Source organism: Schistocerca americana, chromosome 8 (assembly GCF_021461395.2).
Source record: "Schistocerca americana isolate TAMUIC-IGC-003095 chromosome 8, iqSchAmer2.1, whole genome shotgun sequence".
In the NCBI taxonomy this organism is placed as follows: Eukaryota; Metazoa; Arthropoda; class Insecta; order Orthoptera; family Acrididae; genus Schistocerca; species Schistocerca americana.
The window spans coordinates 133711625-133732928 of record NC_060126.1 but is presented as its reverse complement, the minus strand read 5'-3'; the positions used below and the strand labels follow the sequence as shown (position 1 = coordinate 133732928).

General features: G+C 36.0%; 1 protein-coding gene across 2 annotated transcripts in view; it reads left to right on the top strand.

Moving 5' to 3' along the window:
- LOC124545033 (glycoprotein-N-acetylgalactosamine 3-beta-galactosyltransferase 1-like) overlaps positions 1-20736 on the top strand; it is a 180813-nt gene extending 160077 nt beyond the window's left edge. Inside the window, exons 7-8 of one of the 2 annotated variants that reach the window (XM_047123813.1) lie at positions 16203-16328; positions 19378-20736. In XM_047123813.1, coding sequence (XP_046979769.1) covers positions 16203-16328; positions 19378-19509 — 258 coding nt within the window. In that variant the 3' untranslated portion in view covers positions 19510-20736. The remainder of the gene's footprint in view (positions 1-16202; positions 16329-19377) is intronic. The other variant, XM_047123815.1, reaches the window with a different exon arrangement.
- Positions 20737-21304: the final 568 nt, after the last annotated feature.

Here is a 21304-nt window from a genome sequence, read left to right as displayed (position 1 = left end):
TCAATGATTCAGTTTTATACAAACTGAATTTTCAAACTTATAAGCTATTTCTTAGCATTAGTCCTGTGAGAAGTAGAACTTCATCTGCAATTTAACTAAAAGCTAAATTCAAACACCTATTAAAATTGGGCAAGTTGAGGTCTTCAGAAGCAGCAGTGCAACAATGGTTGATACTTTATTTCTAAATTCAAGAAAAAGACAGTGGTGGTAGGTCTGTGCAGTGTTGCATCAGTCTCAGTAGAAAATCAATTTTATAGTACCAAAAATAGAACACACAGACCATCAAGAAAGTGAGAAACAAAAACAAAGCACTAGAAACAGTGTGCCAGTTACATTGAATAAGTTTTCAGCACTAGACTCGGCCAGCGAAACAGTGAATAGTGTAAGCAAAAGTAAATTTAACACATCTCCGATAAAGGCTGAAACAAAAAAAAATCTAATACCTGGAAGCACAAAAAAGTTATTACTGTATGCATACAGCCACAGAAAAGGCCTCTTAGCTCCCCTTTATGAAGCTTTACGCAATGATTATTCTGTATTCACAAAAGTTAAACCCATTAAGTGCTGTAGTTCAGAATTTATCAGAAACAAACAATCTTAAAAACCACATTGTATTCATTGGTGGCACCAATGATGTTTACAAAAATGAGAGCAAGTCAGCACTCGCAGTTTACAGGAAGTTATTGCCAAAACTATACAACATGAATGTTACCATAATAAACCTACCAGTGTGACATTATCTCCCGCAGTGGTCATGTGTTAATACAGAAATTGAGCGCCATAATTTAGAACTGCAGAAACTATGTAAAAAACTGAATCATATGTGCTTGCTAGATATAACAAACTGAAATGTGAAGAACATACCAGGCACAGACTTCACTTAAACGGAAATGGAAAGCTGAAGTTAGTGAACCAGATAATGGAACTTTGTAAGGAGATGCATAAAACCATGGACCCAATCATCTTAGATTACAATGAAAAAGTTTTTTTAGGCTCAGTTTCAAGCAACACGATTTTACTGAACCAAATGCTTTGGATTGGAAAGAAACCCTGTCCAAATGCCGAAGAAACTGACTTGGGAGTGAGTAAATTCTCATTACAGTGCAGTGTTAGACTTGTGTAACACCGAGTGAGGTGGCACAGTGGTTAGCACACTGAACTCGCATTTGGGAGGATAACAGTTCAATCCCATTTCTGGCCATCCTGACTCAGGATTTCCGTTATTTCCCTAAATCTCTCCAGGCAAATGCCAGGATGGTTCCTTTGAAAGGGCACGGTTGACTTCCTTTCCCATCCTTCCCTAATCTGATGAGACCGATGACCTCACTGTTTGGTCTCTTTTCTCCAAACAACCCCCAACTTGTGTAATAATTCAACTGATTCAGAATACCATGTCACAAAGTGCTGTAAAATATAAGTGCCCTTTAGGATAATGCATGTAAATGTACAGTATCTTAGGAATAAACTCAATTTGCTGCAACTATTTGTGGATGAGAACTCACCACACCCGTCAGTTATTACAGAACATGGACTAAAAGACAATGACATTATCACAAATTAGATGGTTATGTGTTAGCAGACAGTTACTGCAGGCAACAGCACAAAGGGGATAGGGTGGCAATATTTGTAAATGAACATCTTCCATTTAAAAAAATCTCATTTGTTGAACAATACTGCAAAGAAGGAACAATTGAAATGGCTAGTGTGGTGGTCCACATAAACACTCATTCAAGCAGGTTAGCTGAACATAAACTTATTGGTATGTACCACCCACCAAATACAGATGTGTTGTGCTATCTTGATAGACTGATCAGGGCAATTAGAAAAAAAGGGCCACACTGACCTTAGTATAGTTGGAGACTTAAATATTGATGCAAACTCCTGTAGTATAACACAGTTGAAAATAACAGATACATTAAACTTATACAATCTCACAAATATCTCCTTAATTTCCTCCATAACCTCAACTCCTTTTCGAATCTGAATTTCACCTGGTCCTTCTCCAAAACCCAAGCCACCTTCCTGGATGTTGACCTTCATCTTGTTGAAGCTCACATCCACAGCTCTGTCCATATCAAACCCACAAACAAACAACAGTACCTTCACTTTGATAGCTGCCATCCATTCCACATCAAACGTTTCCTTCCCTACAGCCTAGGTATTCGTGGCAAACATATCTGCTCCAGTGATGAATCCCTCAACAATTACACCAATAACCTGACCAGTGCTTTCCTCTCCCGCAACTATCCTGCAGACCTTGTCCACAAACAGATCTCCCGAGCAATACATTCCTCCCCATCCAACAACAATGTTCCTACCCCCAGACCACACAGAAGCATCCCCCTTGTCACCCAGTATTATCCTGGCCTCGAATACATCAACAAATTACTCCGCCAGGGATATTACTTTCTCAAGTCAACCCCTGAAATGAGATCATTCCTTGACAAAATTCTCCCCACACCACACAGAGTTGCCTTTCGTCGGCCCCCTAACCTCTGTAACATCCTTGTTAAACCCTACAATATTCCCAGACTACCTTCTCTACCCAGCGGTTCCTACCCCTGTAACTGACCCCTCTGCAAAACCTGCCCCATGCATCCCCCCACAACCACCTACTCCAGCCCTGCTACTGGTGAAACATACACAATTCAAGGCAGGGCCACGTGTGAAACTACACATCATTTATCAGCTGACATGCCTGCACTGCACAGCCTTTTACATCGGTATGACAACTAAACTGGCTGAGCGCATGGACGGACACAGACGAACTGTCTGCCTAGGAGATGTCCAATACCCAGTAGCGGAGCACGCCCTCCAGCATAATTCTAGGGACCTAGGAACCTGCTTCACCGTATGTGCCATTTGGCTTCTCCCACCCAACACCAGTCCCTCTGAACTGCGGAGATGGGAACTTGCACTCCAACACATCCTTTCATCCCACCATCCCCCTGGACTGAACCTACGTTAAACAACCTCGCTCCCATTTACTCTTCAGTATTCTCCTCTTTCCGTTTCATCTTTAGCCATTCACACATCTTTTCATCCTACATAGTTGTGTTTATCTTTATACTGTATTCCTCTTTACTTCTGTATGCATCCTCTTTGGTTTGAAGCTGGCACAGTACTTACAGTAGAATATCTTTGGCTTCTCTCTGACAACCATGCCTCCATCCTTGCTACCGTCCCTGTTTCCCTTTCCCTGTTGCTTCATAACCTGGGTTGTGAGTAACTGAATCCACTTTCCCTTCTTCCCTTTCTTTCCCCTCTCTCCTCCCTGATGAAGGAACATTTGTTCCGAAAGCTAGGAACGTAAATTTTCGGTTCTGTTTTTTGTGTATCTATTGGCTGTACTGAGCTGAGGTAAGTACTGGCCAGCCCCTCTATCTCTTTGTTAGTATTTGTTTCACATCTTTATATGAGATTTTCCATTAATCATTTAGATTATGTAATAGTCAATAAAAATGTAAAAGACAGTGTTAACTCTCAAAATGTTGTTTTTCATTACTCAGATCACTATTGTCAGGTGTTAGAATATTTAAGATTTGCTGTACCAACAGCAACCACAATAACAGAGAAGAAGCAGATCCTGAATAGCACCAACATCAGTACCTTTAAAACTAAGTTAGCAGAGGAGAAATGGGATGCTATTTACCAAACTAAAGGGTCAGAAAACAAATGGGAAAAAATTATAGGGCAGTGCTTAAGCATTTAGACTGCTGTTGCCCTCTCAAAGAAGTAAGCAGAGTATGAACCAACTCTAGTCTTGAAAGTGATACTAGGGTGAAACTTATACCTATGCTGATTAAGTTATGGCAGAATATACATGATCTCGACTGTTTATATAAGGAAACAAAGCTACATATATTTAAGGAAAAGTACAATCAAGCCAAAAAACTTTTAAGACAGACCTTTTACACTTGAGGAAACAAATAATGATGCTATAGAGTGTTCAGCCAACATGGTAAGGCATCCTGGAGACTAATCGATAAACATCATAAAGCCACTAACAATGGACAGGGTGAACCAGTTACCATTAGACACGAGTGCCATCTAGTGAAAGATCCTAAAGAAGTATGTAATTTATTCAATAAGCATTTTATCTCTCCTTTTGACCAACCAGCCCCTATTATAGATCTACAGGCTGGCACACCAAATGATGTCACAGATGGTATAGAACTTGAATTTATTGAGGTGAATGGTGAATCAACAGGAAATATTTAACAGAATGCAAAAGCTAAAGGACAAGCATTCATCTCTGGATGAGATGGTATCTCAAGTGTGGTGTTAAAGAAATGTGCCAATGAAATAACTAAACCCCTTATCTACCTTATCAACTGTAGTATTAATGAAAACATATACCCAAATGCCTTAAAAATAAGTGTAATTCAGCCAAGCCATAAGAAGGGAAGTAAAGTAGTAGTTTCAAATTATAGACTGATATTACTAATCCCTACCTTCAGCAAAATATTTGAAACAGTTATCCTATCACAACTCACATCATTTTTCTCAAGACACAAAATGATTACCAAATTGCAGCATGGGTTTAGGAAAGACCTAAGCATGGCCACTGCTGTTACCAATTTCCTCCTTGAAGTATATAGCAGTATAGAATGGGGTATCCAGCACAGCCGGAATATTTCTTGACCTGAGCAAAGCTTTTGACTCAGTAAACCATGAGCTTCTCGTAAGAAAACTGTGAGTGTATAATATCAGTGATGCATCAATGAAACTTCTATCCATCTGCCTGGTGAATCGGAAACAGTGTACCAAAATTACACAGCCTATTGACAATAAGATCCTAACCTTGAAATCCACAAGTGAAACAGTGACACATTGAGTCCCTCAAGGCTCAATTCTTGCACCTTTCCATGTTGCAAACCCCATTAACTCACGCATTGTAAATTATGCTTATGACACCTCAGTTTTATTTCTTAATAAAGACTGTGAGGAACTGAAATTCTCAGCAAGTAATGATATACTAGAATTATGTTCAACAAGGATTAAAAGTCAATGTAAATAAATCCCAGATGCTAATATTTACAACTGGCAGCTCACGCCACTCATGTGTAAATGAGGTATGCAGCATAGTGACAGAGGAAGCAAATGAGTGTAAATTTCTAGGGGTCCATCTGGACTCAAACCTCTGGTGGATTAGCCACATTAATGCAGTATGGAAAGTAGTAGTAGTAATAATAATAATAATAATAATAATAATAATAATAATAATAATAATAATAATAATAATAATCTGGTTCTGCCTTGCCCTGAACCCACTATCCAACATGCTAAATAATACAAATTATGGATACAATATTACTGGAACATACCCACACAAAATCACACATTTGCTATACATGGCTGATCTAAAACTACTGGCAGCAACAAATCAACAACTCAACCAATTACTAAAGGTAACAGAAGTATTCAGCAGTGATATAAATATGGCTTTTGGAACAGACAAATGTAAGAAAAATAGCATAGTCAAGGGAAAACACACTAAACAAGAAGATTACATACTGGATAACCACAGCGACTGCATAGAAGCGATGGAAAAAACAGATGCCTATAAATATCTAGGATACAGACAAAAAATAGGAATAGATAATACAAATATTAAAGAAGAACTAAAAGAAAAATATAGACAAAAACTAACAAAAATACTGAAAACAGAATTGACAGCAAGAAACAAGACAAAAGCTATAAATACATATGCTATACCAATATTGACCTACTCATTTGGAGTAGTGAAATGGAGTAACACAGACCTAGAAGCGTTCAATACACTTACACGATCACAATGCCACAAATATAGAATACATCACATACATTCAGCAACAGAAAGATTCACATTAAGCAGAAAGGAAGGAGGAAGGGGATTTATCGACATAAAAAACCTGCATTATGGACAGGTAGACAATTTAAGAAAATTCTTTATAGAACGAGCAGAAACTAGCAAAATACACAAAGCAATCACTCATATAAATACATCGGCTACACCATTGCAATTTCATAACCACTTCTACAACCCCTTAGACCACATAACATCAACAGACATGAAGAAAATAAATTGGAAAAAGAAAACACTACATGGCAAGCACCCGTATCATTTAACACAGCCACACATCGATCAAGACGCATCCAACACATGGCTAAGAAAAGGCAATATATACAGTGAGACGGAAGGATTCATGATTGCAATACAGGATCAAACAATAAACACCAGATATTACAGCAAGCATATTATTAAAGATCCCAATACCACAACAGATAAATGCAGACTTTTCAAACAACAAATAGAAACAGTAGATCACATCACAAGCGGATGTACAATACTAGCAAATACAGAATACCCCAGAAGACATGACAATGTAGCAAAAATAATACATCAACAGCTTGCCTTACAACATAAAGTTATAAAACAACACGTTCCCACATACAAGTATGCACCACAAAATGTACTGGAGAATGATGAATACAAATTATACTGGAACAGAACCATTATAACAAATAAAACAACATCACATAACAAACCTAACATCATACTCACCAATAAAAAGAAGAAATTAACACAACTAATCGAAATATCCATACACAATACAACAAATATACAGAAGAAAACAGGAGAAAAAATTGAAAAATACATCCAACTGGCTGAGGAAGTCAAAGATATGTGGCATCAGGATAAAGTTGACATTATACCAATTATACTATCAACTACAGGAGTCATACCACACAATATCCACCAGTACATCAATGCAATACAGCTACATCCAAACTCATATATACAACTACAGAAATCAGTAATTATTGATACATGTTCAATTACCCGAAAGTTCCTAAATGCAATATAACACATACCATACAGTTAAAAGGAAGTGACGCTTAATCGAGGTCCGCGTCTCTTTCCATTTTTAACCAGACTTAACGTCTGAGAAAGTAAATAATAATAATAATAATAATAAACCCTGTGGAGGCCCAGGAAAAGAATAGGCCTCCGGTATGTTCTGCCAGTCATAAAAGGCGATGAAAAGAACAAACCACTAATAGGGCTAACCCCCTTTTAGTGTGATTACTTGGTTCAGGACAGAACTAAAGAAGCCTCGGACAAGTGCCGTCATGGTCGGGGACGACGCTTGAACCCTATGCCCGTCCACAATAGTAACGACACTGCTAGCCAACTGGAAAACGATTTAAAACCAAATAGAGGTGTTTTGCAGGATATGCTTCCTGCAACCACCCTAGAAGGAAAACAAAGACAGAGGATGAGGTGGTCAGATGAAGTTAATAGACACCTCATGTTCTGTTATTACCAAGCAACAAACCTAGGAACCAACACAACTGGATACAGATCAGAAGTATACACAACATTTATTACCAGATACCCAGAATTAAAATTTTTAACAGAACAACTTCTAGCTGATCAGATCCATGTAATAATAAAAAATAACAAGATACCCCAGTCAGAATTAGAAAACATCAAACAACAAGTACAACAAATACTGGAACAAAATAATGTGCAATCAGAAGAAGAAGAAGAAGAAGAAGAAGATACAGTAATGGACTCAAATATCCCAGAGCAAACAAACAAAGACCAACACGCATCAATTAAACAATCAGAGGAAAACGAAATCTTAAGACACCCACCAGAACAAGCACAAATAGAACACGAAGTGACACACATGTTAGATATAGAAGAAAAATTTCAGCTGACATATATAGAATACAAAGACACAAATACAAACATTAGACCATTCTTGCATAGACCGCCAAATAACCCACAACTCGAAACAACAATAAAAACTATCAACACAATCATACACAACAAAATAAATGAAAACACAACTATGGAAGAGTTACAACTACTGGTTTATATAGGAGCACTCACTACACTAAATATACACACTAGGCAGAGATCAGAACCAACCAACACACAGAAGCAGCCCACAAAACCAGCATGGCAACACAGGCTACAGATCAGAATAGAAAAACTGAGAAAAGACATCGGACAGCTAACACAATTTATAAGAAATGAAATGTCAGAAAAAAAACAAAAAAGGTTAGGTAAAATCTCACAACAAGAAGCAATGGAGCAATTAGATGAAAAGAAGCAGAAATTACAAGCATTGGCCAAACGACTTAGAAGATACAAAAAAAGTGAAAATAGAAGGAAACAAAACCAAACATTCAACACAAACCAAAAGAAATTTTACCAGACAATAGATAACACACACATTAAAATAGACAATCCACCAAGCATAACAGACATGGAACACTTCTGGAGCAACATATGGTCAAACCCGGTACAACATAACAGGCATTCACGGTGGATACAAGCAGAAACAGACACATACAAGATGATACCACAAATGCCTGAAATGATAATTTTACAACATGTCACCCAAGCAATTAATTCTACTCACAGTTAGAAAGCCCCTGGAAAAGATAAAATAGCAAATTTCTGGCTAAAGTAGTTCACCTCAACACATTCACATCTAACTAAATTATTTAACAGTTACATTGCAGACCCATACACATTCCCTGATACACTTACACATGGAATAACTTATCTGAAACCTAAAGATCAAGCAGACACAGCAAACCCAGCTAAATATCGCCCCATAACATGCCTACCAACAATATACAAAATATTAACTTCAGTTATTACACAGAAATTAATGACACATACAACACAGAACAAAATTATAAATGAAGAACAAAAAGGCTGTTGCAAAGGAGCACGAGGACGTAAAGAGCAACTGATAATAGATGCAGAGGTGACATATCAAGCTAAAACTAAACAAAGGTCGCTACACTACGCATACATTGATTACCAAAAAGCTTTTGATAGTGTACCCCACTCATGGTTACTACAAATATTGGAAATATACAAAGTAGATCCTAAATTGATACAGTTCCTAAACATAATAATGAAAAACTGGAAAACCACACTTAATATCCAAACAAATTCTAATAATATCATATCACAGGCAATACAGATTAAGCGTGGAATATACCAAGGAGACTCATTAAGTCCTTTCTGGTTCTGCCTTGCTCTGAACCCACTATCCAACATGCTAAATAATACAAATTATGGATACAATATTACTGGAACATACCCACACAAAATCACACATTTGCTATACATGGATGATCTAAAACTACTGGCAGCAACAATTCAACAACTCGACCAATTACTAAAGATAACAGAAGTATTCAGCAATGATATAAATATGGCATTTGGAACAGACAAATTTAAGAAAAACGGCATAGTCAAGGGAAAACACACTAAACAAGAAGATTACATATTGGATAACCACAGCGACTGCATAGAAGCGATGGAAAAACAGATGCCTATAAATATCTAGGATACAGACAAAAAATAGGAATAGATAATACAAATATTAAAGAAGAACTAAAAGAAAAATATAAACAAAGACTAACAAAAATACTGAAAACAGAATTGACAGCAAGAAACAAGACAAAAGCTATAAATACTTATGCTATACCAATATTGACCTACTCATTTGGAGTAGTGAAATGGAGTAACACAGACCTAGAAGCACTCAATACACTTACACGATCACAATGCCACAAATATAGAATACATCACATACATTCAGCAACAGAAAGATTCACATGAAGCAGAAAGGAAGGAGGAAGGGGATTTACCGACATAAAAAACCTACATTATGGACAGGTAGAGAATTTAAGAAAATTCTTTCTAGAACTAGCAGAAACTAGCAAAATACACAAAGCAATCACTCACTTTAGATCACACAACATCAACAGATACGAAGAAAGTAAATTGGAAAAAGAAAACACTACATGGCAAGCACCTGTATCATCTAACACAGCCACACATCGATAAAGACGCATCCAACACATGGCTAAGAAAAGGCAATATATACAGTGAGACAGAAGGATTCATGATTGCAATACAGGATCAAACAATAAACACCAGATATTACAGCAAGCATATTATTAAAGATCCCAATACCACAACAGATAAATGCAGACTTTGCAAACAACAAATAGAAACAGTAGATCACATCACAAGCGGATGTAAAATACTAGCAAATACAGAATACACCAGAAAATGTGACAATGTAGCAAAAATAATACATCAACAACTTGCCATACAACATAAAGTAATAAAACAACACATTCCCATATACAAGTATGCACCACAAAATGTACTGGAGAATGGTGAATACAAATTATACTGGAACAGAACCACTGTAACAGATAAAACAACACCACATAACAAACCTGACATCATGCTCACCAATAAAAAGAAGAAATTGACACAACTAATCTAAATATCCATACACAATACAACAAATATATAGAAGAAAACAGGAGAAAAAAATTGAAAAATACATCCAACTGCCTGAGGAAGTCAAGGACATGTAGCATCAGGATAAAGTTGACATTATACCAATTATACTATCAACTACAGCAGTCACACCACACAATATCCACCAGTACATCAATGCAATACAGCTACATCCAAACATATATATACAGCTACAGAAATTTGTAATTATTGATACATGTTCAATTACCCGAAAGTTCTTAAATGCAATGTAACATATACTGTACAGTTAAAAGGAAGTCACGCTTGATCAAGATCTGCGTCACTTTCTATTTTTAACCAGACATAACGTCTGAGAAAGGAAAGATGATGATGATGATGATGATTACTAAATACGGGGTATAATAATAATAATTAGTTATGGGCTGTATCTTCTTAGCCAACTGTGCAAAATGGTGCCCACCCACACACTTAAAACTGTGTATTATGGGACAATCTATTCCCATCTTAGCTACTGTACGGAAATACGAGGTTGTGCTGCAGATGTTCACCTTAACAGAGTATTATTGCTACAAAAAAAGAGGGTTAAGGATTATACATGGGCTAGGCTATAAAGACTCTTGCCATTATGTTTTCAGACAACAGAAGTACTTCTCCATATATTCTTTGTATCTTTATAAATTAATTACTTTTTCATCTCGCAGAAAACTGAAGTAACTAAATGTAGTGATATACGTGACCACAACACCAAGTCCAAAGAGAATTACTACCAGCAAAGAACAAGATTAAATATGACAGACCAGAGCTCATATACTAATGGACTGATATGGTATAATAAACTGCCAAAGTCCATGAAACACAGTAATAAAAAGCAATTCAAATCAAAACTAAAAGAATTCTTAATTGAAAAGTGTCTCTATTCACTCAATTAATTTTGAATGGTTAAGTTTAAGAGCTGTAAAATAATGTAAAAAAAATTGGCTGTATTAATATGTGTAAGATGTGATGTATTTTAACAAGCATCAATTTACTGTTTAATTACTACCTGTGAGGCTAAGATCTAAATGCATTTTATGTTTGTAACTGTACTTAACATTTGCAAAAGCCATCATATTGATGACTCCATGGAAAAAAATTTAAATAAATAAATCTGTTTTCGAAACAGATTTAAGCCTCATAATAAATTGTTTAAGGTCAAATAGCAGTGATTATCCTCCCCCACCCAGTGGTTTACCTAAAAGGGAAAAGTAAAATTTCATGTGATCATCCAGACAGAATTTACAGGATGACTATGGCAATAAGTTTACCAAGGAAATATAGTAGATGAGAGATTTCTTTCTTTCCTACAAATGTTTTTACAACACTATGAATACAGTTTTCCTTTACAATATGTCGGGCACAACTACATAGACAGTGAAGAGAGAGGCTAGGTTCTAAGTGTATTAATCCAGGAAAGAAGAGCTTTGTATAATGCAAAGGACTAGCTCTGATAAAGTTTTATAGTACACCACAAGAAGCATGGCAAAATTCTTCAGCCAGTCATCAAACAAAAAAATGCAGTAAAAAAATTCAGCACATAAAGATCGAAGCAAAAGCAATTTGAAACAATGTTAGACAAAATAAATAAGCCTAGTAGACAAATAATGTAAAACTCATTGATGACCGTAGTAGTGAGACACAGGACACTAAATTCAAATCATTGGCCACTAATTGTAATTAAATCTTCCTAACAGTAGCTGAAAACACAAGGACAAAGAAGGGACCATGAAAATCAGATCCATTAGCCTTAACAAGATGGGTATTGCACACTTCACCAGTGCATTTTACTGAATAATTATTAAACAGATAATAAAAAGTGTTTGGGTACTAAAAAGCAATAACTCCTCTGGCCATTGTAATATTTCAGCAAAGTACTACTGTAAATTTTTGTGCTGTCTTGGTAACACCTCATGAGTTGAAGCATATTTCCTGAAATGCTAGAATAAATTATAGTAGCCCTTCCCATGTTGTCATATTTACAACATTTCTGAGAAGAAATGTGTAGCAAATGCTCATTTTGGCTTTTATAACTACTACTTGATTGAGAAAGCAATATGTGAGCCAAGAAACACAGTTCTAATAAAACTAAGAAATAAAAACGCTCTGTTAAGACCATCTATTCTGTAGATCATAAAATTCTACTAGGGAAAGTAAAATGCTGTGGTATTATAGGTATTACCCCATTGCACAGATGGAGTTGCATCTTAATAATAGAAACAGGGGATTACACTAACAAATATGACACGAAAAAAGACAAAATTCAGCAGGAGAAAACATTAAAAGTGTGTCCCCCACGATTAAGTACTTGGTTCATTCCTGTTCATCAGCATAAATTATTTACTTGATAAATTGAAAGAAGGGGAAATTGGGATTTAATGTTTTGCAGTGATGTCATTAGAGATGGAACACAAGTTCATTTCTTGGAAGATGGATAGTAAAATTAGCTGTGTTCTTATCAAAAGAAGCATATTGGCATTTGCATTAAGCAATTTATGAAAACTATGGAAATCTGGATGCACGGATGGTGATTTGAATCACTGTGCCACTTTACTTATTGGAACATTGGTCTAATGGTCACAAACAGTGAGGTCTGCTGATAATGCAAGTATAATGATAAAAGGTCCAAACACATCCATACCAGTCCCAGCAAGACAATAATGGAATAGGCTCTCAACCAGTTCACCGCAAATAAGTTAATCTTTAATCTTTCAAAGAGTAATATTATGCAATTCAAACTTGATTTGTTAAGAATGAACCTTCAGATGTGTTAAAACAGGATTTATGGAACATTGTATGCAAATGAATGAATAAGCAGGCCATAACACTAATTTTGTTAGTACTGGAAGGTCATCATGAGGAGAAAAAAAACTGGCATTCTATGGGTTGGAGTGTGGAATGTTCGCTCCCTTAATGGGGCAAGTAGGTTAGAAAATTCAAAAAGGGAAATACATAGTTTGAGATAAGATATAGTGGGAATTAGTGAAGTTTGGTGGCAAGAGAAAAAGAACTTCTGGTCAGGTGAATACAGGGTTTTAAATACAAAAGCAAATAGGGTAATGCAGGAGTGTGTTAATAATGAATAAGAAAATAAAAATGCAGGTAAGCTAGTACTGTATTCACATAATAGTGAACACGTTATCATAGCTAAGATACACACTAAACCCAAACCCACCACAGTAGTAAAAATTTGTATGCCAACTAGATCCGCAGAAGAAGACACTGAAGAAATGTATGATGAGAAAAAGAAATTATTCAGATAGTTAGGGAACAGAAAACTTAACTGTGGTGGGGTACTGGTATTTGGTAGTAGGAAAGCAAAGAGAGAGAAGAATAGTAGGTTAAGATGGATGGGGGGATGTTAATGAAAGAGAAAGTGACCTGATAGAATTTTGCACAGAGCATAATTAAATCATTGTGAACACTTGGTTTAAGAATCATGATAGAAGGTTGTATATGTGGAAGAGGCCTGGAGACACTAGGTGGTTTCAGACTGATTATATAATGGTAAGACAGAGATTTAAGAACCAGGTTTTAAATTTTAAGACATTTTTTAGGGGCAGTTGTGAAGTCTGGTGGCAATTTATTGGTTGTGAATTGTAGATTGAAACTGAAGAAATTGCAAAAAGGTAGGAAATTAAGGAGATGGGACCTGGATAAGTTGAAAGAACCAGATGTTGAAAGTTTCAGAGAGCACTAGGCAACAACTCAGTAGAGCAGGGGAAAGGAATACAGTAGAAGAACAGGTAGCTTTGAGAGACGAAATAGTGAAGGAAGCAGAGGATCAAATGGGTAAAAAAGACAAGGTCTAGCAGAAATCAGTGGATAACACAGGATACACTGTATTGAATTTAGCTGATGAAAGGAGAAAATATAAAAATACACCAGATGAAGCAGGTGAAAGGGTATGGAAACATTTAGTAAATGAGATTGACTGGAATTGCAAAATGGCTAAGCAGGAATGGCTAGAGGACAAATGTAAGAATTGAGAAGCATGTTTTGTTAGGGGAAAGGTAGATGCCACCTAGAGGACAATTAGATACCTTTGGAGACAAGTGAAGCAGCTGTATGAATATCAAGAGTACAGTTGGAAAACTGGTATTAAACTAAGTGGAAGAAGTATACAGAAGGACTACACAAGGGAAATAAAGTAGAGGACTATATTGTAGAAAGATAAGAGGAAGAGGAAGAAGATGAAGATGAGAGGGGAGGTATGATACTGTGAAAAGAATTTGACAGACCATTGGGAACTTGTGTCAAAATAATTCCACTTTAGTGATTGGCATTCCATCAGAACTACTGATAGCCTTGGGAGAGCCAGTCATAACAGAACTATTCCATCTGATGTGAAAATTGTATGAGCCTAGCAAAATACACTCAGACTCCAAGAAGAATGTAATAGTTCCAATTTCAAAGAAATCAGGTACTGACAGTGTGAATATTACTGAAATATCATTTCAATAAGTCACAGTTGGAAAATACTAACACACATTCTTTACAGAAAAATTTCAAAACTGGTAGAAGTTTGTCTCAGTGAAGATAAGTTTGGATTCCAGAGAAATTTAGGAACATGTAAGGCAATACTGACCATAGGACTTCACTTAGAAGACAGGTAAAGGAAAGGCAAACCTCCATTTATAGCATATGAAGGGTTAGAGAAACATTTTCACAATGTTCACTGGAATACTCTCTTTGAAATTATGAAAGTAGCATTGATAAAATAGTGAGTGATGGGTTATACATGAGCTGTACAGAGACCAGATGGCAGTTAAGTGAGTCAAAGGGCATGAAAGGAAGCAGTGGTTGAGAAGAAACTGAGACAGGGTTGTAGCCTGTCCCTGATGATGTTCATACTGTACACTGAGCAGGCAGTAAAGAAAACCAAAGAAAAATTTGGAGTAAGGATTAACATTCAGGAAAAATAAATATCAACTTTCAGATCTGTTGATAAAGTTGTAATTCCCTGAGACAGCAAAGGACTCTGAATAGCAGCTGAATGGAATGCACAGCATCTTGAAAGGAGGATGTAATACGAACATAAACAAAAGAAAAAAAGGACAACAGAATGTAGATGAATTAAGGTGATGCTGAGGGAATTGGACTGGGAAACAGACGCCAATAGTAGAAAATGAGTTTTACTATTTGGGCAGCAAGATAGAGGGGATATGAAATGTAGACTGACAATGGCAAGAAAAGTATATCTGAAGAAACTTTTTAACATCAAATATAATTATCAAACTAGTCTTTGGAATGAATGTCACAGCAGCAGTTCACATATAAACTGCCTAACAAAATAAGTGAAGCATCCAGAAGATATGGCTGGGTGTTAATGTAACTTTGTACTTGTACACATCATCAGAAGCTATACAAATGATTAGAGCTGCCCTTTTCTCTCACAGGTAGAATGGCTGCCACGTTGCTTCAGTTTGTCTGTGCTTAGCGTTGTTACCAGACATGGTGGGGTATATGAAGTGTGAACAGTGCTACATGTTGAGTGTTCATTCTGAAGGACATGGAGGTGCCACATACTCATCTGAGACAGTATTATCAGCACTTGAAAGAGTTTGAAAAAAAGTGTAATTGTGTGCCTCCATTTGACCAGGTGATAAATATGTGCAGTATCCAGATTTATAGCTCATTCTGGCGTGACAGTGACCCTGTGTTGTACAGCTGGGAATGTGAGAGCAAGGATACCCATCATCAAATTTCTGGCCAACCATGTCTGACTACCACAAGGGATAATTGCCGTAGTTTGCACCGAACTCACAGAGCACAATGGAATGTCATGTACGCGCTACCTCCTCACCCGTTACTTCTCATGTGACAGTATTGTAGTGTCATTTTTCAACAGGGCTATGCTCATCCAGTCCACAATAGAACATGTGTGCAAGCAACAGAAAGATCAACTCTGCCGCAGTGCCAGCATCAGGATATTGAGGACCAGTTACAAAAATTGTGGAACAGCTTGCCTCGGAAGGTGAGATGACAGCTTTGACACCCTTCCAAACTAAACCAGTGCTTGCAATCAGGCCGGAGGTGATGCAACACCACACTGAAAAGTGGGCTCATCCTGCTAAGTTCTTTGTGGAGTTGACTCAGTTTTGTAATCACTGAAATAACATCATGTACTCAACCTATGAAGTTTCATTTCATTTCCTCCTCTTCTCAGTTTTCACTTTTTTTGTCACTTATTGAGATAAAAGGTTATACTAGTTGTACTTCTCTTACCATTAAGAGATAAATACATACATTAATGTAAATAGTAAAGATCTGGAATTATCAGCTTTTGTTACAAAAACAAATCTTATGAGTGTAAACACCAACAGTTTTACAAGGAAACATTGCAGTTCAAAATCTTATCTTGAATAACAGCAGTTCTCTATTAAGTCTTTGTTTATTCTTTAAGATATTTAAATTAATTATCTTAAATGTAGTTGTAGTATGTTGTAAAAATTTGTTGCTGTTGTATGTTTTCCCTCCCCTGTGTGTTGTAGGTATGTACAATATTTTTCATTACATTAATGTTTTGGATTTAGTTTCACAAACATGATTCCCTGCAGGATTTACATAGAGTGGGAGGCTAATGTTTTATATTGTCTAAAAATTTCTGTACAAGGCTGTCTTGTTTACCTTAGATACCACTCTTTACTGCCTTTTCTTGCAGTCTAAAAAGCAATTCTGTATAGACTACTGGTGCCACACCCCAGTTCTCAATACAATACTGAAGACACTAATTGCAATTTGGAATATATTTGCCTTAAGGTATCATAGTCAAGGAAGCCTGAGGCCTGTATTAGTAAATATATATTTGTACTGACTGTCTCACAACTAAGATCTGTATGCTCTTCCCACGACATGTCATCACCCCAATTATTTCTGTTTATTTGTATAGCTAAGTGCTACTGGAGTGTAAATGGTGTATTACTTATATTTAGATCACAGCTAAGGAGGAAACTTATTATCTTGTCTTCTCTTTATTTACAGGTAGCTTCTTTACAGTCATGTAAGTTGATGGAATACTGTTATTGATTTCACCACTGTTGCGAGCTGTTTGCATATCACTGCCCAAACAACAAAGATTATGTCATCCATATGGCTTATGGCTTTGCAGTTTTGGGGCTCAATTAAATCATTAACATACACAATGAACAGAAAAGACCATAATATGCTCATTCTTCCTCGAAGGTCTTCATATGCTCATTCTTCCTTGAGGTGCATCATATTCAAGTATCCTGTAGGTTGTTATTAGCATATCATTCATGTTAACACATTGTTTCCTGTCTTTGAAGTAGGAGGTAAGTAGTTTTAAGGCTACTTTTCTCGACCCATAGCCTATTAATTTATGCAATAAAATGATATGATTCCCTGTATTGAAAGCTTTGCTCATATCCAGGAAAGTGCCTGTTAACTTGTCTCCTTTATCCAATCTTTTTAATGTTGCATTTATAAAAGTTTCTGCTGCTGTTATGGTAGATCTTTCCTTATCTGTAGCCATGTTGTAGATTATTGAATATATTATGTTTGATGAAATATGCCTGAAATTGATTTAATATTACTTTCTAGCAGTTTGTGAAGTTCCAAAGTTAATGACAGTGGTCTGTAATAATCTGTCATTTTTCATTTCCTTCATATAAAGTGCTAGAATTTCAGTGATTTTCAAGTGGTCAGGATATTCTCAATGGCAAAGGCAGATTCTTCATTTTTTTAGCACCTTAGGTAAAACGCCATCCAGCTGAAAACACTTTCTCAGCATTTTTGGATTATTGCTAGGAGGGCATGGATAGTAACGCCAAGGATGAAAAAAAATTAGCCCAGTCATATACTTTATTCATGCCAATTGTACTGAACTTTGGTCTGGATTTCTCTCTACTTATTTTGGGTTATTTATTATTTCATTGTTTTCTTTTTACATTATATTGTCATGTTCATGATACCGCTATTGCTATCTCAACTGGAGGTGCATATTTGAAATGCAAATTTATGAGCTTTACAGTTATCCATGGCATGTATATTTTTTTCTGTGCAGTTTGTATATTGTTAAAAATAATATAATTAAGAATCTCTAGACCATTTACAACCATCTTCACTATTCCCTGTACTTTCTCTTCTGCTGAGCTTGTGATAATGTGATCAATGTATGTCTGTTTATGTATAATTATTCTTGTAGGTGCATAGTGTGTCTATAGTTATAGCACTTTAGTGAGTCAACATGATGCATATAACTTTTCCTATTATTTAATAAGTCTATGTTGATGTCCCCAACAAAAAATGTGTTGTTTATACACTGATGGCTTCTACAGTAAGTCCCCTAGACAATTAAAAAATTCTTAAATGCTGTTGCAAGATGACTAAAGGGCTACTGTAGTCAGGTTCCTTTTCCATAATTTTAAGTTTATTGTTGCAGTGTCAAGTACCATTTTATAATCAGCTCATCATCTCCTTTGATATTTTAAAGTGCTATATCATTACTCTCATAAATGATTCCCCCACCACCTATGTGTCTTTGTACAGAAAGGTTGAGTTTGTAGTTATTTAGCCCGCATCCATATGCTTCATCTTCCTTGTAATCCAGTTCACTCGCTATGAGAAATGTGGTTTAGTTTTATGCACATTCTTAACTTTATGTAGTAGAATAGAAAAATCTCCTGCACGAGTTAATTTGCTCTTATTTACTCCAGAAAAGCATCCTTTGTGCCTTGTGATTGAGACTTTCGTTTCTCATATTTTTGTGCAGAAAATAATGTTGTCACTGTGCAATATAACAGCAGTGTCCCAAAACAAGATGCCACCCTTTTGTAAATTTTTAAAGTGTATTTTCAGGGTTGCAGAATCCCCTTACTTGAGTTTTAGCATCATATTGTTTGTAAGTGAAGTTGGCCACACCTCATTGAAAATGTTGCTATTCTGTCAACAGGATTCTTTATCATTGCAGAACTTACGAATTTTTGAAAGTTTCTACCTGCTTTTCTTATTCATTTCAGGTTGTGTAAAACTATAGTATTCTAATTACCATTTTACACTTACAGGCTTCTAAGTGTTGTTCACCAGCTGCAGTGTCATTTCACTACATCACACCCACAGCCATGCGGGCCATCTACTATCTGGTATATAGGTTAAAACCATATGGACTGGATGAATGTGAATTACCAGCTAGCTGACAGTTTGAAAATGATTAGAAAAATCCATGGCTACAGTATTATGTAAGGGTTGGACAGTGTGCAAAGTACATCTGGACAGTAAAATGTAATTTAAAAGAATCAACAAAGTGCTAAATATTGAACTCCTTGTGATGTGTGAAAATACTTTGACCAAAGACTTGACAAACTAACAGAGATACTCTTCACAGCAAAGTAAGAGTATATGTGATAAATGTGCCATCAACAATCCATGAATAAATGTGTTCTTTTATCCATTTATTTCCCAAAGAAATGTGCAAATTGTGTATAAATACTATGCATTTGTGTTGTATAAATAACATTTTCTGTGACTTCATTTATCTTTCATTCTTGTGTTTCACTCATTTTACATAGACTTGCAATGAATAATACATCGTTTAGCAATTGATAGTTCAACTGATTTTTAAATTAATTTATTTTTAATAATGTATGATAAAATAACCTGGAACTATCTGACTTGCTGGTGAATTCTATTTTCAATAGATCAGACAATCTTGTAAAGAACTACTGAACTACTTTGAGACTTGAACTGTGTAGGCTTCTGCAGCCAGAGTCAGTTGACGCAAGTTTTCTCAATATTGCATAACAGTAGACTTGGGAGCAGGTCATTGTAACTGTGGCCAAGACATTGGTTTGTCCAGTATAGCATTTTACTTTATGATGCAGTACAATACTCAGAAAAATTTTGTGTGTCCTTTGACATTTATTATTGGTAATCTAGTTTACCATATTTGTAACATGACGAACTGCCTTAGTCTCAAGATTCATCTCAGTGTGTTTATTCACTGATATTGAATCAACTTTCATCACATCAGTGAATAGTTAAGAGATTTGTCCAGTGTTGTTAAAAAAGTTAAATTTATTTTCTCTCATGTATGCCATGAAACTATGTAACTTCGTGATTCAATACCACTCAGTTTAATAATACATTATGCATATCACCTGTTTCATCTGTTGAATGGAAGCCAAGTACAAGCATTAAAAGTATTTTATTCTGAATGATTACATTGAGTGTACTTTGATATTTGAACTGTGCCTTCAGTGATGTTAAAAATACATGAACCTGGAGATCTAAAGTAACATCAGATATATTTTACAGTGACAGATCATTAAATATCGTGTAACAAATAAAACTAATTTTCTTTATGGCCTACGAAAATCTGATATGTCATAGAATTGTTTTGGAACAGTTTATACCTAGAATTTCCCAAATGTACAGTTTCATATTTTAATCTGAACTGAACTTATAATAAATGCCAGTGAAATAAGTTATAAAATTTTGCTTCCGGGAAGGAAAAAGAACTTATCCATATAAACATGCATTATGTATTGATTTTTGCATATCTTTATCTTTGTTTGTGACAAATCTGTGAAACACGGTAAAAAAACATAAGGCAGACTGCTTGAAGAAACAGAATGGATACTTTGAATATAATAGAGGGAAACATTCCACGTGGGAAAAATATATCTATAAACAAAGGTGATGTGACTTACCAAAAGAAAGCACTGGCAGGTCGATAGACACACACACAAACAAACACAAACATACACACACAATTCTAGCTTTCGCAACCAACGGCTGCTTCGTCAGGAAAGAGGGAAGGAGAGGGAAAGACGAAAGGATGTGGGTTTTAAGGGAGAGGGTAAGGAGTCATTCCAATCCCAGGAGCAGAAAGACTTACCTTAGGGGGGGAAAAAGGACGGGTATACACTTGCGGGTGGCCAGTATTTTTCTAAAATTGACCTGTCAGAAGCTTATCAACAACTTCCCCTCGAT